Source organism: Sminthopsis crassicaudata, chromosome 4, assembly GCF_048593235.1.
Source record: "Sminthopsis crassicaudata isolate SCR6 chromosome 4, ASM4859323v1, whole genome shotgun sequence".
Taxonomy (NCBI): Eukaryota; Metazoa; Chordata; class Mammalia; order Dasyuromorphia; family Dasyuridae; genus Sminthopsis; species Sminthopsis crassicaudata.
This window is the reverse complement of record NC_133620.1, coordinates 27,679,916-27,696,104: the sequence shown is the minus strand read 5'-3', so window position 1 is coordinate 27,696,104 and position 16,189 is coordinate 27,679,916. Positions and strand designations below refer to the sequence as shown.

Here is a 16,189-nt window from a genome sequence, read left to right as displayed (position 1 = left end):
TTTTATACAAGAAATTACATCACAAATAAGAGAGCATTGAAAAGGGGAGGGGGAGGCATTTAGTTGGTTGTTGCTATTTGGAGAGATTGGAATGGAAGGTTTCTATTTCTCCAAAATCTCCTGATTTCTAGAAAACAGAAAATCAGGCCGTCAGGCTTAATCAAGCAGACAGTGATCCAGCTAATAGACTAAATACCAATAAATGTCGAATACTGATAAATGTCATCAGCTCAGGTTAAGTAAATATGGCTATAGCTGGGCAAGGCTCAAGTAAATATGGGCCTGCACATATTATACAGGTCATAAGGGAAACACAGAAATAATGAAAATAAAATACAGAAAAAGAATTCACACATTCCTGTAAGTTCTTCACCTTATCTTTCTCTATTCTCCACAACTCCCCCCCTGGTAATATGTAAATTATTTTTATTATATTTTTATGAAGAACTTACACACTGCTGAAAATCAATGAACATATCTATACATTGCTTATCAAGTTCACCATCAAGATCATCCCTCTCTAACATATCCCAGCATTTTCTCTGAAGGATCATCATTTTAAGAGCATCTTTTGAATGCAATATTTTGATAGGGACCATTGAACTATTCTTGTTACTAATGTAATTATACAGAGTAGACATAAAACCACTGATTGCAATAAGTTCATACCATAAAAATTGCTTCCACCAACTAGCTTAGAACCAGTTATCACAGAACAGATTGACATTTGGCATATGTAAAAATACAAAAATAAATTAACAAAGATGACAATCTAGGGAAACTGAGGCACAACATTATACATTCTCCTTCTTGTAAAGGGCTAGAACTGAGCAATGCACTTGGATAATGAAGCATGTGAGACTAATTGCCAATTGGACGGTTCCCTATTAACTTGTTTGAAGGTTGACCCTCTCCAGTTATTCTGTGCTGACTTGATTGGTGGGACGAAGAGGGGGGAGTGACGTGTGTGGGAGGAGTAGGAGGAGGAAGAGGAATTGAGACGCTGATGCTGAGTCAGTCTCTCCTGGCGTTTGAGGGAGGAAGGTGTGTGTGAGATTGCTAGACCTAACCCCCTGACCTTGACTGTAAAAGATAAAAAATAAAGACATTTAATGATCCTGACTCTGGCTGATTTCTGGTGTAATGCCAGAGAAATTGAGGCAAGATAGAGATTAGAGAGTTTTTTAATATTTTATTAATTGGAGAGTTTAATTGACTGGACAGGACTCTCATCTCAAAGTATTCAGTAATGAATGGGGGAATGATAAATACTTTTATAGCTTTTCAGACAAAGGAAAAAGGAAAAAAGGCGGGAAAATTAGAAGCCTTGGTTCTGTCAGGATGGGGGGGAAGCTGTAAATTTTTACTAAAAGCCAGAGTCAGAATGTTTGAATAACAGAAGTAAAGATGTCAGTGAAGTATCCGAGATACTCTTATTTTTTGGAATATTTTAGAGGGGCAGTGTCATAAATTCTTGGGGGCAGAAGGAGCTAGGAGCCAGAAAGTCTGATCTGCTCCTCCTCTCCCATTGACAATTTATAACCTTAGAGCAAATGGTCCTCAGTCTTAATGAATCAGGGCGGGGGGAGGTTACGATTTAAGGGACTGAGGCAGAACAGTTAAGGAAACTGAGATAGAACAATTCAGGGAAACTCAGTCAGGACAATAAGGGAAATTGAGGTAGAACAGCTCAAGGAGACTATGGCATAACACTGGGAAGACAGAGTTCCAGCATTTTGGTGTCCAAACGTGGGGCTGGCACCCTACTTCCCCCGAAGTCCTCTGGTGACCAGGAGATTAGGCAAGTATTCTAATAGAAATAAAGAACTTACCTAGGTAAGGACTAAATCAGCAATCTCTAATAGCTGAGATGGGGCAGGTGTTAGGTACAGACATTCCCTCAGCCTCAGCCGACCCTGCTCCAACCCCAGACCCTGCTTCAGCCTCATCTAGAAATGCTATAGAGGATATAATTTAAAAAATTGACTAGAAGAGTTTACTTGTAACCAGCCCACAAATAGATAATCTCTTAGACTCATTAAATCGCATGTCCCCTTGGTTCTTAAAGGAAGAAAAACTAAGTGTAGATAACTGGAAGCTAGTGGGACTTGAAATGAAAGAATTTTACACAAAAAATGGGCTTTGTTCAATTTATGCAGAGGTATTTTATATATACAATGCGATTCAATTAGACTTAAGCTATTGAGCAAGTTATAGGAGAAGGAAAAGTTCTAAAAATGAACTGAGGAGGAAGTGTGAGGAACAAAAGATAGAAGATAAGCAAATTCAAGATCTTGCCAGAGGGCAAAGGGATTTAAATGAGGAATTAGGGTGTGTTGACTCTGATTATCCTGAAGAAATTTCAACCCCCCCTAGAGAGCAGATTATTGATCAGCTCACATCAACTCTACCTTCAGGGATGGAGGGAGGAGGAGTAGTGGGAGGGGCGGTGACATCATCGGCACTTCCCCCCCAGCAATCACCAACCCCCATAACTAGATTACAGAAAGGGTTTATTGAAGCTATCAAAAATGGAAAAGAAATAGATAATTATTTCAAACTTCTAATTTTTCCCATGATTCAACAGCATAATTCTGCAGGTCAAGAAAGTAGAAAATATGTTCCTTTTAATATGGATGTTCTTAAAGACCTGAAAAAAGCTTGTACTCTCTTTGGGGCTACATCAGATTATGTTAAGATTATGTTGGCTTTTGAAACTTTAACCCTTAGTGACTGGAAAGTCATTACAAAGATGTGCTTAGAACCTGGACAAAACTTGTGGATTTCTGAATATAGTGAGCTCTGTAAGATTCAAGCCTAACAAAATAGTAAAATCACCTGTGACCTAGTAACAGGTGTAGGTTCTTATGTAGATGCCTCAGTACAGATTAATTACTCCATAACAGCATTTGAGCAAATTGCTGCTACTACTATCAAAGCATGGGCTTCTCTCCCCAGTGAAAACAACAAGGGTGAGACCTACACAAAAATTGTACAAGGACCAAATGAACCCTTTGCTGATTTTGTGGCAAATTTGCAGACAGCTGTCACACAGACTAATGGTGAAAATGAAGTAACTGACACTTTGGTAAGGAAACTTGCTAGAGACAATGCCAATGAGGTTTGTAGAAGGATTATACTAGGACTACGTAAGGATGCTCCTTTAGAGGAGATCATAAGACGCTGTGCCACAGTGGGCACAAATACCTTTTATAGCCAGGCTATGAGGCAGACTTCCCAAGATCCCAAAGGAAGACAGGGTCCCTTTTGGCAAGGGACTTCCAGAGAGACTCGTCAATGCTTTCAATGCGGTAAAGTAGTCCATCTGAAAGCTCAATGTTGGCATAGAGACAGAGTGAGAAAACAGGCTGGGAGAACAAGACCCAAAACTCCATGTCCAAAATGCAACAGAGGGTTCCATTGGGCCTCAGAGTGTAGACTGATTCAGGGAAACGGGATGAGGGGCCCAGCTCCAGGGCCCCAGGCAAAAAACACTTGGGGCATGATGGCAGCCAATGCCACACCCAGAGAGTGCCTCCAAGTCCAATACCCAGACATGACCAATCAGCCAGGAAGCCATCTGAGGGGAGAAAGGGATTACACAATCAGTCAGCCAGGAAGCAACATGATGGGAGAAAGGGACTACAATTAGGGAGGATAGAGTTGTATGCAGCTGGACAACTGAGATAGCCCCTGGAGAGGTGAAATCTGTTCTTCTCAAGCCTATGGATCCCTTACCTCCAGGGACAGTAGGCTTGACCATTTCACCTCCTGAGAGTACTTACAAGGCAGTGTTCATTCATACACTGATGTGGGAAATAGGGGAATGTGTAGATAATATCTCAGTCACTAACACAGGGAGACAATGTGTGACTTATCAACCAGGGGAAGTAGTAGCATTGGGTCTATTGATACAGACCCCTAATAAGCAATCTGGTGACAGTCATCCACGTTCTGACTCCAAGCAGAAAAACCCAGGAATATACTGGACAGCAGCTGTGACAGCTGACCGACCTATGCTCACCATCTATATAAATGGCATACCATTAGAAGGCGTGGTGCACACAGGTGCAGATCGCAATCATTAGAGGTGCCAAATGGCCCAGTCACTGGCCAAAGAAAAAGGCAGACACCTACATGTCTGGGGTAGGAGGATCAATAGCAGCTGAAGTTAGTGCTACCCCTTTAAGATGGATATTTGAAGGTGAAACAGGAGCTTTTACTTCTTTTATAGTTGAAATAATCCCCATCAATCTGTGGGGAAGAGACATTTTACAACAATTAGGGTTAAAAATGAGTACTTCGGTTTTATATGCAGGTCTGCCAATACTTTCACCTGTTCCTATCCAATGGAAAACTGATACACCAGTGTGGATAGAACAGTGGCCCTTCCTAGACATAGTACAGGAACAACTTGACCAAGGATATTTACAACCTTCTCTAAGTCCTTGGAATTCCCCAGTATTTGTTGTAAAAAAGAAATCTGGAAAATGGAGAATGTTGACTGATTTAAGAAAGGTAAATGAACAGATGGAAACTATGGGAACTCTTCAACCTGGACTTCCATCTCCTACTCAATTGCCTAGAGAATGGCCTCTTTGGGTTATAGACATTAAGGATTGTTTCTATTCTGTCCCTCTAGATAAGGAGGATATGAAAAGATTTGCCTTTTCAGTGCCCAGCGTTAACTTAGCTGAGTCTTATAAAAGATATGAATGGACAGTTTTGCCACAGGGAATGAAAAACAGCCCTACTATGTGTCAAATGTATGTTGCTGCTTCTCTTACTCCAGTAAGAAAAGCATTTCCAAAAGTAATGTTATTACATTACATGGATGATATATTGGGATGTGCACCTGAGGAACAAATGTTAGAAGCATGTCTACAACAAACCATAGAAACACTAAGGAATTATAAATTGCACATAGCTTCAGAAAAGATTCAAAGACATGCTCCTTTTCAATATTTAGGATATGAAGTATATCCTAAGGTGCTTACAGTACAAAAACTCTCCTTAAGAACAGAGAAGCTAAACATCTTAAATGACTTCCAGAAATTGATAGGAGATAACCAATGGATGCGGGCAGGAGACCCAGGTTCAAAGTGTGGCTCTGGGGCCTTCACTTTCCTCCTCCATGAAATGGGAATAATAATGAACCTGGGGTAAGATGGGGAGGGGGGGGAGACTAGTAAGCCTTAAGGCCCTGGAGAAATAGACAGGATGGGTAAGGAAGTCTGTAGTAGGAGCAGGGATGGAAACCTGTCTTACCAGTGGCTCTAGCTCCTGGTGGTCCATGAGGCTGAACTCCTGGATAAAGTAGTAAAAATGTTTGTAGCATGTGTTGACGTGAGCCTCGGTCCCCATTGCGATGATGCCATCAAAATGGTGGATGTAGACATGGACAAAGACTCGGAAAAGGCGGGTCAGGATCTTGGTGCGTACCTGCTGGAAGTTCTTGGGGAAGGGGACTCCTGCAAGCGAGGGAGAAAGAACGGACTCAAAATCTAGACCCCTGGAATCCTGACCTGACCTGCAGATATCTGGGTCCCTGAACATCCAGAGCCTTAGGACAGGACATCAGGGCCCTTGGACATTGAATCTGTGTTACAGTCCCCTCATGTATACTCCATCCCATGTCCAAGCTAATTTTCCTGGAAAAGAGCCAGGATAGTGGGGTCTCTGCCCCATTCTGAACAAAGAGGAGAGGCAGAAATTCATCTTCCATTTATGTCTCAATCGGAGATCATGTCCCGAGTCTTCCTGCCCAGTCCACCACTCACTGACTCTCTCACCCTGCCTTCAGTTTCATCCTGAAAGCAGAGAATGGGGACAGCTAGGTGGCCTAGTGGATAGAGCACCAGCCCTGAAGTCAGGAGGACCAGAGTTCAAATCTGGTCTCAGACACTTCACACTTCCTAGCTGTGTGACCCTGGGCAAGTCACTTAACCCCAATTGCCTCAGCAAAACAAAGAAAAAAACAGAGAATGAAAGAGAAAGAATAGTGTAGATTAACAAGGTCTTAGACTCTTTCTCAGAAGAAAAAAAACAATGTGCTGATTTGTCAATGAAGGCCCCAGTTAGACCTCTATTGCCAAGACTAAATCTTTTATAAATGTAAACATCTTTTCATTGACTCCAGGCTGCTAATGGCTTCCTCCCAAGTATGGCAGGAAAGCATGGATTGGAAATTTGAAGGGATCTCAGACACATCTAATCCGCTTTCTAATTGTAAGTTTGATTTTTTTCCCAATGAGATGTAAAACAATTTTTAAAATTAATTTTTATAATTATAACATTTTTTTGACAGTACATATGCATAGGTAATTTTTTTTTTTTACAACTTTATCCCTTGTACTCCCTTCTGTTCCGACTTTTTCCCCTCCTTCCCTCCACCCCCTCCCCTAGATGGCAGGCATTCCCATACATATTAAATATCTTATAGTATATCCTAGGTACAATATATATGTGCAGAACCGAATTTTGTTGTTGTTGTTGCAAAGGAAGGATTGTATTCGCAGGGTAAAAATAATGTGGGAAGAAAAACAAAAAGGAAAAAAAATGCTGATAGTTTACATTCATTTCCCAGTGTTCCTTTTCTGGGTGTAGCTGATTCTGTCCATCATTGATCAATTGGAATTGGATCAGCTCTTCTCTATGTTGAAGACATCCACTTCCATCAGAATACATCCTCATACAGTATCATTGTTGAAGTATATAATGATCCCCTAGTTCTGCTCGTTTCACTCAGCATCAGTTGATGTAAGTCTCTCCAAGCCTCTCTGTATTCCTCCTGTTGGTCATTTCTTACAGAACAATAATATTCCATAACTTTCATATACCATAATTTACCCAACCATTCTCCAATCGATGGACATCCATCCATTTACCAGTTTCTAGCCACTACAAAAAGGGCTGCCACAAACATTTTGGCCCATACAGGTCCCTTTTCCTTCTTTAGTATTTCCTTGGAATATAAGCCCAGTAATAGCACTGCTGGATCAAAGGGTATGCACATTTTGATAACTTTTTGGGCATAATTCCAGATTGCTCTCCAGAATGGTTGGATTCTTTCACAACTCCTCCAACAATGCATCAGTGTCCCAGTTTTCCCACAGCCCCTCCAACATTCATCATTATTTGTTCCTGTCATCTTAGCCAATCAGATAGGTGTGTAATGATATCTCAGAGTTGTCTTAATTTGCATTTCTCTGATCAATAGTGATTTGAAACACTCTTTCATATGAGTGGAAATAGTTTTAATTTCATCATATGAAAATTGTTCATATCCTTTGACCATTTATCAATTGGAGAGTGGCTTGATTTCTTATAAATTAAAGTCAATTCTCTGTATATTTTGGAGATGAGGCCTTTATCAGAACCTTTAACTGTAAAAATGTTTTCCCAATTTGTTACTTCCCTTCTAATCTTGTTTACATTAGTTTTGTTTGTGCAGAAACTTTTTTAATTTGGTGTAATCAAAATGTTCTATTTTGTGATCAATAATGGTCTCTAGTTCTCCCTTGGACACAAACTCCTTCCTCCTCCACAAGTCTGAGAGTTAAACCATCCCATGTTCCTCCAATTTATTTATGATTTCGTTCTTTATGCCTAAATCTTGGACCCATTTTGATCTAATCTTAGTATGTGGTGTTAAATGTGGGTCCATGCCTAGTTTCTGCCATACTAATTTCCAGTTTTCCCAGCAATTTTTGTCAAATAATGAATTCTTATCCCAAAAGTTGGGATGTTTGGGTTTGTCAAACACTAGATTGCTATTTTTATTCACTATCTTGCCCTGTGAACCTAATCTATGCCACTGATCAACTAGTCTATTTCTTAGCCAATACCAAATGGTTTTGGTGACTGTTGCTTTATAATATAGTTCTAGATCAGGTACAGCTAGGCCACCTTCATTTAAATTTTTTTTTTCAATACTTCCCTTGACATTCTCGACCTTTTGTTGTTCCATATGTATTCTGTTGTTATTTTTTCTAGGTCATTAAAATAGTTTCTTGGGAGTCTGATTGGTATAGCACTATATAAATAGATTAGTTTAGGGAGTATTGTCATCTTAATTATATTTGCTGGGCCTATCCAAGAGCATTGAATGTCTTTCCAATTATTTAAATCTGACTTTATTTTTGTGGCAAGTGTTTTGTAATTTTGCTCATATAATTCCTGACTTTTCTTTGGTAGATATATTCCCAAATATTTTATACTATTGATTGTTATTTTGAATGGAATTTCTCTTTTTATCTCTTGCTGTTGGATTGGTTGGAAATGTATAAAAATGCTGAAGATTTATGTGGATTTATTTTGTATCCTGCAACTTTGCTAAAATTCTGAATTATTTCTAATAGCTTTTTAGCAGAGTCTTTGGGGTTCTCTAAGTATACCATCATGTCGTCTGCAAAGAGTGATAATTTGATTTCCTCATTTCCTACTCTAATTCCTTGAATCTCTTTCTCGGCACGTTACAAATTGGCATCCACAATGTGGGGCAAGGACTTTTGCTTATCCTGACAAGGACTTATTCTGAGCCCTTCAGAGGAGCTAGACTGGACCATCGCAATTATTTGTAATGTGCTGTTGTCTCCAGAAGCTGCTGATCGCTCTCTGGGAGGAGATCTGCTGTGTCAACTCAAATCTCTAGGACAGATTCTTCTTCCTGTAGAGAACCGTTGTCTCCAGACAGTTGCCATTAACTCTGGTCCAGAGAAGTGATTTTCCTTCCTGCAGAGAGCTACCTCAAGTCTGTTCTAGAGCAGAGACTCCCTGTCTCTGGAGTGCTGCCCTCTTTTATCCCTCCCAGAGAATGGGCATGGGATAATGCAAGGGATTCTGGGAAAAATTACTTCAACCAATGAACTTGCTCCTCCTAAGCATGCAAGCTCCTCCCCAGTAAAGGCCGGAACTAGAGAACTGTCAAGTACTGACTTAGCACTTAGTAAGAACCTAACATCTCCCCCTTTCTTTTGATTTAGAACATAGGGTGGTCATGACCTTGAAACATAAATCCATCAATATGGGAGGCATTACACATAATTACATAGATTACATAAATACATAGTAAACATAGTAACATAGTAACATAACACATGCTAGAAGTATGTAACAAATAACATGATCAAATAATCATAAATTGAGAATTTATAAATGTCCATAAGTCCATTAATGGTCCATTAGTCTCTTCTTGTGTTAGAAAATCCAATGATTCCTGCTGGTTTTTAAAGTTCTTTAATAGTCTCCTTATTAGCCATGCTCTTTCAGTGTCAGATGTTTCTTAGAGTTTCTCCTTTATTTTGAGGTCTTTCTCTTTTTCTGTCTCTCTCTGATGGACAAGGCGAATACAACTCGTTGGCACTCTTCTGTTTCCTTCTCCATCTGTTTCCTTCTTTCTGTTAAAGTACAAGCAAACCCTCTCCCCAAGGCAGTTAACCTATCTAATTTCCTTCTATTTACCACTTTCTAAATCTCTTCTCATCATCTGGCAATTACATTGCAGTTGTTTGCACTGGACACAGCTCTATTGGTTTAAAAGGCCTGTATTCTCCCCAAGTGTAATCCATTTTTGCAATCTGATTGCCTTTTGGCTGACTTATCAGGTAATCCCTTTCTGCCATGTGATTACTTTTCTGCTGGTTGATCAAATCAGAGTCCTGACCTTCTAAAGGCTCTTTGGGTGTAACATCAGCTGGAATCATGCCCCAAGTCTTTTTTGCCTGGGGCCCTGGACCTGGGCCCCCATTCCATTTCCATGAATTATTCTATTCTCTGATGCCCAATGGAGTCCTCTGTTGCATTTTGTACATGGGGTTTTAGGTCTTCTCTCACCCTGTCTTCTCACTGTATCTCCATACCTACACTGAGCTTTTAGATGTCCAATTTTTCCACATTGGAAACATTGACGAATTTCTCTAGAAGTCCCTTGCCAGGAGGGACCCTATCTTTCCATGTTTATCATAGTCCAGGTGTAAAAAGCATTTGTTCCCACTGTAGCCCAGCATCTTATGATCTCTTCTAAAGGAGCATCTTTGTCTAATCCCCATATAATTCTTTTGCAAATCTCATTGGCATTTTCCTTAGCCAGATGTTTGGTCATTATTTCTGTAGCTGCATTTTCTCCAATAGTTCTTTTGACAGCAGTTTGCAAACATCCCCCAAAATCTTCAAAAGGTTCATTGGGACCTTGCTCTATTTTAGTGAAAGCCTCTCCATGATCTTTCTGTCCAGGGAAGACACCCAAGCTTTTATTGCAGCCTTAGCAATTTGCTCATATATTGTCATGGTATAATTAATCTGTTCTGAATTCTCTCCATACTGACCTTCACCAGGTAAGTGCTCAAAAGTGAATTGTGTGTTAACTTCTATTTCCAAATTGCGTCTGACTTGGATTTTACATAATTCATGAAACTCCGCAAGTCATAACAAATTTTCTCCAGGTTCTAGGCATGTCTTTGCTATGGATTTCCAATCATTCAGGGTTAGGACTTCATAAGACAAACCATCTAGTAACATTTTAACATAAGCTGATATAGCCCCATAAAGGGTACAACCTTTTTTCAAATCTTTAATTTTATTCAAATCTAAAGGTGCATATCTTCTCCTTTTATGACCTACAGAGTCAATATCTTCAGTCACAGGATATGCATGTATAAAATCACTTATATCCTATCCTTCTCTCTTAGCTTTAACCAATGCTTTTTCTAATCTTGTCATAGGTTTAGGCTGCTTCACAGGCAATTCTGTTTGTGTTTCTGCCTCTTCCTCTCCTCCTTCTTGCTCCACCCCTGAAGGGTTAATTGAGGGAGGAGATGGGAAATGCTCCTGTTGCTCAGAATTGTACTTAACTTCATTGTTATTTGAGTCATCCTTTTCACCTAGTTTAATTGACACTTCCCCATTTTGCTTCTTTTTCTCTTCCTTTAGAATAACATTTTTTAAATCCATTTGGATTAAATTGTAGGTATGAAGTGTATCTTTGGAAATTGAGTTTGGTCTGGAACCAAAGGGCAAAATGTCACAAGGGCAATTGTAGTGTTCACCTAATTGCTTTCCTACTAATTCCCATTCATCTGGATCCAATTCTTCTTCCAGAGAAAAACAAGGACATATGACCTTCACAGTTTTTAAAAGTTCAGTAATATCCTCCAAAATTATAATCAGTCCTTGGCTTTTCATAACCTTGATGATGCTCTCTAAACATTTTCCTTGAACAGAAGGTGTTTGCCCCATTTCACTATAAGAGATTGCTAGTTTAGCCCTTAACAAGTTAAGTTCCTTATTTATCTATTAGAATGCTCACTTAATCTTTAACAAAGTTTCCTTGTTACTCACGGTTCTGGGTCAGAGAGACTGAGATCTGGATTGGAGGCTTTCCCACTGGAATCAGGATCATGTCTGTCCCTGTTCAGGCGCCAAATTGTGGTGGTCCGGTCTAGCTCCTCTGAAGGGCTCAGAATAAATCCTTAAATGCAGAGGTCTGGGCTAGCTCCTCTGAAGGGTTCAGAATAAGTCCTTGTCAGGATAAGCAAAAGTCCTTGACCCATGTTGTGGATGCCAATTTGTAACGTGCTGTCGTCTCCAGAAGCTGCCGATTGCTCTCTGGGAGGAGATCTGCTGTGTCAACTCAAATCTCTAGGACAGATTCTTCTTGCTGTAGAGTACCGTTGTCTCCAGACAGTTGCTGTTAACTCTGGTCCAGAGAAGTGATTTTCCTTTCTGCAGAGAGTTGCCTCAAGTCTGGTCTAGAGCAGAGACTCCCTATTTTATCCTCCTTTTATCCTCCCTTTTATCCTCCCAGAGAATGGGTGTGGGATAATGCAAGGGCTTCTGGGAAAAATTACTTCAACCAATGAACTTGTTCCTCCTAAGCATGCAAGCTCCTCCCCAGTAAAGGCTGGAACTAGAAAATTGTCAAGTACTGACTTAGCACTTAGTAAGAACCTAATATCTCATTATCTCATTAGCACTTAGTAAGAACCTAACAGGTTTCAAAGCTAAAATATAGTAAAAACAAACAAACAAAAAAGACTGCTTAAGGACTTTTAATTCAATCTGAACTGGTGATTTAGGTGGTGGGGCAGAAGTATGTAAGGCAAAGTGAACAGAAAACTATTTGTTTCCACTCTTTTAGGTATTTTGAGAAAAATCCACCAGTTTCCTAGTTCCCTATTTCTTCCTCTCCTTTTTTTTTTCCTCATGGAAAGGAATCATCCAAAAACAAAGTAAATAGTCAAATAAGCATCCCATATGTAAATCCCAAGAGTGAATTTAAGTTCTTATACATAACAGACTAGTACAAGAGGAGTTTCCTAAAATAGAAAAATCCCTCAAACAATTACATGTTCTCAAGTGAACATAAATATTATAAACATATTATAACTTTCTTAACAGCAACAGTTAACAATTTCCATCCCAAATCTTAAACACACAGTAATACAGTTGTAATTTTAACAATAATTCACCAACTATTTTCCCACTTCCCCCATATCAGTCCAAATTACATCAGGAGCATGGGTGATGGTCTCAATCTTAACTGCTTCAGGCTGAGAAATGGGTGAAGGCTCTCAATCCATGCTGGCATGTGGGTGTGGCGTCAATCTAAGCTTCAGATGGGCTCACCCATGTCTCAGAAGAGATTCAATAATCTGTAATTTGACCAAAATCTAGAACAACAAAAACCCAAATCTAATAAGATTAGAATAGTCTGAGATGGAAAGACTTGATTTACCAGACTGCTGCCAAATGTGAAGAGCCAGCAGCTGAGTTTGCTTCATAAGGCAGGCAAATGGCTGTCAGCTATATTCCCAATAAATAAAACAGCAGTTAGATTTCACAGACCATTGTTAACTGTCCTCTTATCAGTTAGAAAACTTTTTAAAAAACAAAACAAAAATATCCAGTAGTAGATGACCAGGCTAAATACTTATTGGCCTAAGCAAATAGTGATTACTATAACCAGATTGGAAACAGCAAGGTATGACATATTTGAATTGCATGAACAGTTCTTATTAACTATTGTTCTGATCATAGAAATCAGTTGCAGGGAGAAAAAAAATGCAAGAACGTAACTATAAATAACATAAGCAGTTAAAACTCAACCTTCAGCACATCAGAGAGTGGAGCATCAAAACTCCCAAATAGCATTAATTACAAGCCCAAAGAATTTTATCTCCAAAGTTTCAGATAAATCCCAAACATATATTTATCATGACCTTATATCAGCAACAATAAGAAATTTATCCCAGAAAATTCACACAATTCTTATATACCCACGTAGATGTTGAATCTTAAATAAGTTGAATATTATACCAATCATTTTGCTTTTAAAATACCCAAATACACAGAAAAATCCCAAACTACATATTGTTTACAACAAAAACATTTTCAAAAGTTCAAAGGCAAAAGCTATAATTCTTGGAGTCCCTTTCAGATAATTGGCATCAATACAATTAATTAAAACTTCTTATTTTCACATAAAAAGAATCAGAAAAGTTCTTGAAAACATCAATTAAACTTTTTTGAAATAATCCTTTCAAACTATAGATCACATTTCTGATCATTAATATTCATAACCATTATGCATCTAAAGAAATAAATATTCAATCAATTAACATCTTGTAAGAGCAGCCTGTCCTTTTAAATCGGTTTGTTTTCTTCAGCCAAAAGCTGCTACAGCTTTCCACTGCTGCTTTGCTGCTCTCCCCCCCACACAAAAACACATCCTGTCTCACAGCTGTCTCTCTTTGACCACCCTTTCCAACCAGTTCCTTCTTTTTTCTCCTGATTTCTTCTTGAAATCATTTGTTTCTACTATTCAATCCTTCTTAAATCCCCTTTATTCTCCTGTCCCATCTCTCTGTAACCCTTCTGACTAGATACTCCTTTTAAACTATTAATCGCTTTTGTAAATCAGTCTCTCTTTTCCCTTGTCATTAAATCACCTTAAAAAAAACCTTTAAATTTTCAATATTCACAATTAATTTTTGAACCAAATTTCATAAAATTTATAATGTAGTTTACAAATTGTCCAATACTTCTAAAAAGCAGCATACCATTTAAGTAGGGAGATACAAACATGACCCCCTAAGGTAAGCTACTGGCATTTTGTTTAATAACCTCCATTTTAATTTGAAGTCCAACCAAATAATAAAAAAAGGAAAAAGTTAGTTGTAAAGGCCACAATATTCAAACAATTTTATCCTCATAATAAATCTAACATGTGCAAGGCAACAGTAAAATTATTTCAAAATTATTTCAATTTCAAAATTATAGTACCTCTTTAAAATATAATAAGTTCCCAAAATTCTTAATCAAATGTTGCAGACAAACAATTATCCAGTTTAGCCTTCTTAAACTTTCTGTTCTCTAATTCCATGAAAGCAAACTTGCTAATAATGTTTTTTTTTTCTTCTCCTGGCACAATTTTTAGAAACATGCCTAGTTTTCCCACAGGTCCAACAGGTCAGAGAGCTCCCGTGTTCAGCTATTCAGCTCTCTTACTCTATTTTTATTCCTCCCTTTAAATATCTACAATTTCTTATTTCCAATCTTAAGTTTCCAATCTTAACACACATACCAATTTAAAGTTATTTTAAAATCAATCAGTACTTTAGTTTGTGAAATTTTCTAAAATCTACCTAGATATTCCATTCAAACTTCTTTTCTTTAGTAAGCCAGGAAAGAGTTAAGCAACAATTTTTGCATCACCTTGAACATTTTTTTTCCCTGTGGCTGAGCTCTGATAACAGCTCCTTGTTTACAAGAGAGATAATCACTGTTCTTCTATTTTCTCAAAACTTTCCAAACTTTCAATCTATGTTTTCATTTTTTCCCCCATCTCTCCCCCTTCCTGCAAAGCCACTTCCAGAGGTAGAGGGAGAGAAAAAGAAAAAAAAAAAGATTTTCTTTTCTTGAGAAACCCAAAACTAGTTTCCAAATTACCAATACATTCTGAATTACTCTGAAAGAATTACTATTTCCAATTCCCACAATTCAGTCTGATATTTTTCTAAGCCTGTAACACAGAGGCTGAATTCTTATCTCTTACAAGCTTGCTAACTTTTAACATAGAATAAAAGCAATGCAAAGCAGACATACACACACAGACAAATGCAAAACTCTATTTTCACCTTCTACATACAAATTTAAGTCTAATATATCCAAATAGTCCTGGGACATACATCCTCCCAGTTTTCTTCCCTCTTATATCTGGGAAGTTCATTCCAGTCTTAAATTCCCTAGCTAATGTCCTGATACAAATTGTTGGACTGCTTCTATACCACCCTGGACTCGGTCCAGGTGTTGGCGGAGGTCCCTTGGTTACCCTCACACCCCCGCAACCATCCAAGAGCCTCCTCAGGAAAAGTCCTTTATTATTGGGTTGACAGCAGTCCACACCAAAAACAAATTTAGGAGAGCTAATCCCTCAGAGTCTCCCTTGACCCAGCCAACAGACTCCCAGACTTCCCAAGAGCTTTACCTTGAAAACACGTGTTTCTTTTCAGGCTGCAATGCAGGCCATCCGGACTCTACTTCCTTAAGTCTTCAATTCTGCTTTCCACTGAGTATCCCTGCCTCAGGTCATTGTCTAAGAAGTGAGGGAGACTGCTCACCCAGAGCCAGAGACCATGGAGAAAACTGCTCCCTGGCCTCCTGTCCCTGTTCGGAGTGCATACAGCTGTCTCCTCCAAAGACCCCATCCCAGATGAGCTCCCATCTGTGAGAGAAGACCCTTACCCAAAATGACTACTCAGAGATCACTCAGTAGAAGGAAGAAAAGTTGTTTATTGGAAACCTCTGGAGGATGAGCTGTCCCATCACGAGATAAAAAAGAGAAAGTTCTCGGTAGGAGGGCTAAAGAAGTAGTAAAGATACATAGCTTTTATACAAGAGATTACATCACAAGTAAGAGAGAATTGGAAAGGGAAGGGGGAGGCATTTAATTGGTTGTTGCTATTTGGAGAGATTGGAATGAAAGGTTTCTATTTCCCCAAAATCTCCTGATTCCTAGGAAATAGAAAATCAGGCCTTTCAGGCTTAATCAAGCAGACAGTGATCCAGCTAATAGACTAAATATTGATAAATGTCAAATACTGATAAGTATCATCAGCTCAGGTTAAGTAAATATGGCTATAGCTGGGCAAGGCTCAAGTAAATATGAGCCTGCACATATTATACAGGTCTT

General features: G+C 38.8%; 1 protein-coding gene across 3 annotated transcripts; it reads right to left on the bottom strand.

Moving 5' to 3' along the window:
- Positions 1-645: 645 nt before the first annotated feature.
- On the bottom strand, positions 646-15,850 carry LOC141541687 (MOB kinase activator 3C-like). 3 transcript variants are annotated; one of them, XR_012481878.1, is made up of 4 exons: positions 15,742-15,850; positions 15,485-15,592; positions 5,269-5,471; positions 646-3,580 (listed from the first exon to the last, which is right to left on the bottom strand). XR_012481878.1 is itself a non-coding variant. In XM_074266024.1 (3 exons), exons 1-3 carry the CDS (start codon positions 11,396-11,398, stop codon positions 3,428-3,430), a joined length of 417 nt encoding a protein of 138 aa, XP_074122125.1. In that variant the 5' UTR covers positions 11,399-11,719; the 3' UTR covers positions 646-3,427. The 3 variants fall into 3 exon arrangements, 1 of the variants encoding a protein (XP_074122125.1); XR_012481877.1 differs by lacking the exon at positions 15,742-15,850 and having other exon boundaries at positions 15,485-15,730; XM_074266024.1 differs by lacking the exons at positions 15,485-15,592; positions 15,742-15,850 and adding an exon at positions 11,338-11,719.
- Positions 15,851-16,189: the final 339 nt, after the last annotated feature.